Source organism: Merops nubicus, unplaced genomic scaffold (genome assembly GCF_000691845.1).
Source record: "Merops nubicus isolate BGI_N331 unplaced genomic scaffold, ASM69184v1 scaffold12757, whole genome shotgun sequence".
Lineage (NCBI taxonomy): Eukaryota > Metazoa > Chordata > Aves > Coraciiformes > Meropidae > Merops > Merops nubicus.
This window is the reverse complement of record NW_008618419.1, coordinates 10,579-13,869: the sequence shown is the minus strand read 5'-3', so window position 1 is coordinate 13,869 and position 3,291 is coordinate 10,579. Positions and strand designations below refer to the sequence as shown.

Here is a 3,291-nt window from a genome sequence, read left to right as displayed (position 1 = left end):
GAAAGAGTTCTCTGAGCGCATGTAAATTGCACTCATGCTCATTTAATGCCTGTGTAAATGCAAATCACACCCTACACATGAAGGTATGAGCATTAAAATTATATTTTCATTCATATGACTGCTTTTATTGGCATCTCTTCACACTCAGGCACAGTTAGGTGCTTCGTTTAAATGATGATGAAATCCTGTGCCTGCTCTCTGATTGAATCCCATCTTTCTTTCCAGCGCATGATTGCCAACACTGTCAGGACGGTGAAATTCTGCCGAAGCCAGTCCTTCAGTAAGTGTATAACAACATCTGCACAGTCAGCATTATCATCAGTAGCTACAGTAATTACAAATAATTCTGTGTGTACCAGAATTAAAAAGTCTGGTTTCCAGTGATTCTTCCATGTTTGGATCCTCCGATGTTTCACAGGGTGAAATATCCTCCAGGGAGCTCTAAGAAGCCCCTTTTCCTTCATCTCTTTTCCAAGCACATGAAGGAGCCAAATATCAGTGAGGTCTCTACTCGTCTGTCATTTAGAATTGGTTGAAATGAGCCACTGGGTTCAGAAGTGGTTGAAATAAAGCTAACAGACAGCAACACACAGATAGATGCAAGACGCTTGCTTGGATAAACACTAGTTTTGTAGGGAACCAGGGCAGAAACATGATGTTTATAAATTACATAACTGCATATGGTGGTGACAAGCCTGTTTGTCAGTATAACTACCAGAACTTGAGGCCTTGTCAAGTGGCAGAGCTGTATGATCAAACAGGCTTGCTCTGTAGGTTTCATCCCATCTAGGTGCAGCGTCAGTCCTAGTCACATGGGCATTTCCTCAGCGCTTCATTAATTTTGCCTCACATCAGCAAAGAACAAGATAAAACTTTTTCAAAGAACAAAATAAGTAATAAAACCCAATATATTTTTATAAAAATAGTTTCTTTCGATCTGGGTTAAAGTGCAACTCCAGAAGATCAAGTTAAGGGAGCTTTTATTTTCCTCCCACCATCAAGGTTTTTCTGGCTATATATATTTTAATTTTAGTATTAAGCACTAGTGAGACCTCTGCATATTTAAAAATGGAAATGGATTTTCACAATACGTGATAAAACAAAAAGTCAGTATATTGTACTGTATCTAACTCCCACGCACTTCTTTGTTTGTGTGTATATATTAGATCCTTCAGTATCTTTCTTTTAGAGAAGTTTAAGTTGCCTAACGTGTAGTTCATTAAAATGTAAGCTGTTCACTGTGAGACTGAGGATACTCAGATTTTCATTCAGTGATATTTGATAACTGTTGTTACTATACGTATAATGCAGTTATGCTTTATAAACAAGCAGTAAATTTTGAAGCTTTGAATGGGGCAGCCACTAAGCACTACAGTGTTAGAAATATTTAATAATGACCTAGAAATGGGAATATTTCATGAAAGGAGGCTTAAATCAGTTACATAATTTTGAATCTGTGTGAAAGCTGCTGGTTCAAAAGCAGATGAGCCCCCTTAAATCATACTAGTTAGCGATATGATTTATAGCTATTGACTGGTAAGGTGATGCATAAAACTGTAACTGAGGGCCATCAATTTGAGCAAATGTAGCCAAGGATACCTGAGAGAAAAAGTCAATTTGTGAGGGCAGTAGCCTGAAAGACTTATCAAGATATGGAGGAAAGGTTTCAAAAAGAGTGATTTCTAAATGTTTTCTTTGTAACTCACCAGGATCTGGTGTTTCCTGTGACAGCCTGTAAAGAGTTACACATTCTGTTCAGGCATTTGTTCGTTTAAGTGTATCAATCCTACATCATTTCTCTTTCACCAGATCCCGACACAGCCCTAGCTAATAAGAACCATCAGGATGTTCGGAGCTATGTGCGGCAATTAAATGTGATTGACAACCAGAGAACTTTATCACAGATGTCTCACCGACTAGAACCGCGTCGAGCATAAACATTTGAAGCATTGATGAGAAAAAATCCTTTATCCTGTCAAGGTCACTTGTTAAGAACTTTCCCTGCTACTGCACTGCCACTACAAAAATAAGCAAAAACATATTCTAAGGTCTTAGGCAACGCACAATGTACCAGCCTGCCAGAGAATGTGGCCTGAGGAAGAATTTATCCACTGTAGCTGTACAAGTGGCCGTGTTGTGAACTAATTCATCTTAAAGTTAGGGAATGATTTCTCATATGGATAAAAGCAGGCAAAAGATGGAATAAAATAGTGAAAAAATGCACAAAAAGCTTCTAACAATTCTAAGGGAGGTAGCATTTTTCTCCCTAATTAAAAATTGGTATTTTATGATTTATACTTCAGGTCAGGACCAAAACTGATTTATCAGTTTAGCTTGCCCAGCTACTGTTGACATCAGCAGAAGATGTATGCAAGCATCTGATGAAAGAATTTAGGTTCAAGAGAGGTCCAAGGTATACAGTTCCATTCAGAGAAGACTTAGAAATATTTGTTTGAAATGCAACATATACTAAGAAAAATTTCTAATCTTAATTGTACTGCCTACTACTGCAAGCAGTGTGGCCATTTCAGAAAACTGACAGGACTGAAACTGTTTTGAATGATAAATAGATTAATCTGTGTTTACATTTTAATTCTTTTTTTAAACCGCCAATCAGGTTTTTACACAATTCTATTACAATAGTAAGGGTGTCGAAATCAATAGCCTAAAAGTAGCAAAGGACTGGTTCAAAAAGAGCACAATATGCACAAACGGATATCAAGAGAATAATTTCCTGGACACTAAAACCTTAAAGTTCAGCTATAATTAATTGTGGCTGGTTAACACGTATTTTCTGGTCTCAAGCTTTTACAAATACCTTCATTTTCAACCAATTGTTTTGCACTTTCAATTAATTGTAAATAAATGCTAACTCATTTATGTTCTAGATTATTTATTTATGTAATAACTATTGTACCGAAATAATTCCGTTTTATTTATTTTGTTTAGCATGCTATGGGAGTGCAGCTTTTGTCTTTATAATTTGTGTGCATTTTATGTGTAGGAATTCTGTGATGTATGTTTTCTGTAAATAACATAAAGTACCTTATTAAATGTAATTGCTGGAAAGGTTTAGTCTCTGGCCTTATTTGAACTTTCAGCTTCATTCCTGCATAAATACCAATGCTATTAATTGGCTGATATAGCAAATTTTGTTTGTTGTTTGCTGGGCCACAGTTAGCCAACATCCATTGTGATGTAGATGACCAATGTAAAGCCAGCCAGATCCATCCCTGCCACAGGGGATGACAGTCTTGCAGTGATGTAACACTAGGGTTCTATTAGTTGCTC

At 36.8% G+C, this 3,291-nt stretch overlaps 1 protein-coding gene across 4 annotated transcripts in view; it reads left to right on the top strand.

The window, feature by feature from the left end:
- Positions 1-2,348, top strand: part of RAPGEF4 (Rap guanine nucleotide exchange factor (GEF) 4) — a 77,518-nt gene extending 75,170 nt beyond the window's left edge. For all 4 annotated transcript variants that reach the window (XM_008943449.1, XM_008943450.1, XM_008943451.1 and 1 more), the window contains 2 exons: positions 226-280; positions 1,810-2,348. In XM_008943449.1, coding sequence (XP_008941697.1) covers positions 226-280; positions 1,810-1,937 — 183 coding nt within the window. In that variant the 3' untranslated portion in view covers positions 1,938-2,348. The remainder of the gene's footprint in view (positions 1-225; positions 281-1,809) is intronic.
- Positions 2,349-3,291: the final 943 nt, after the last annotated feature.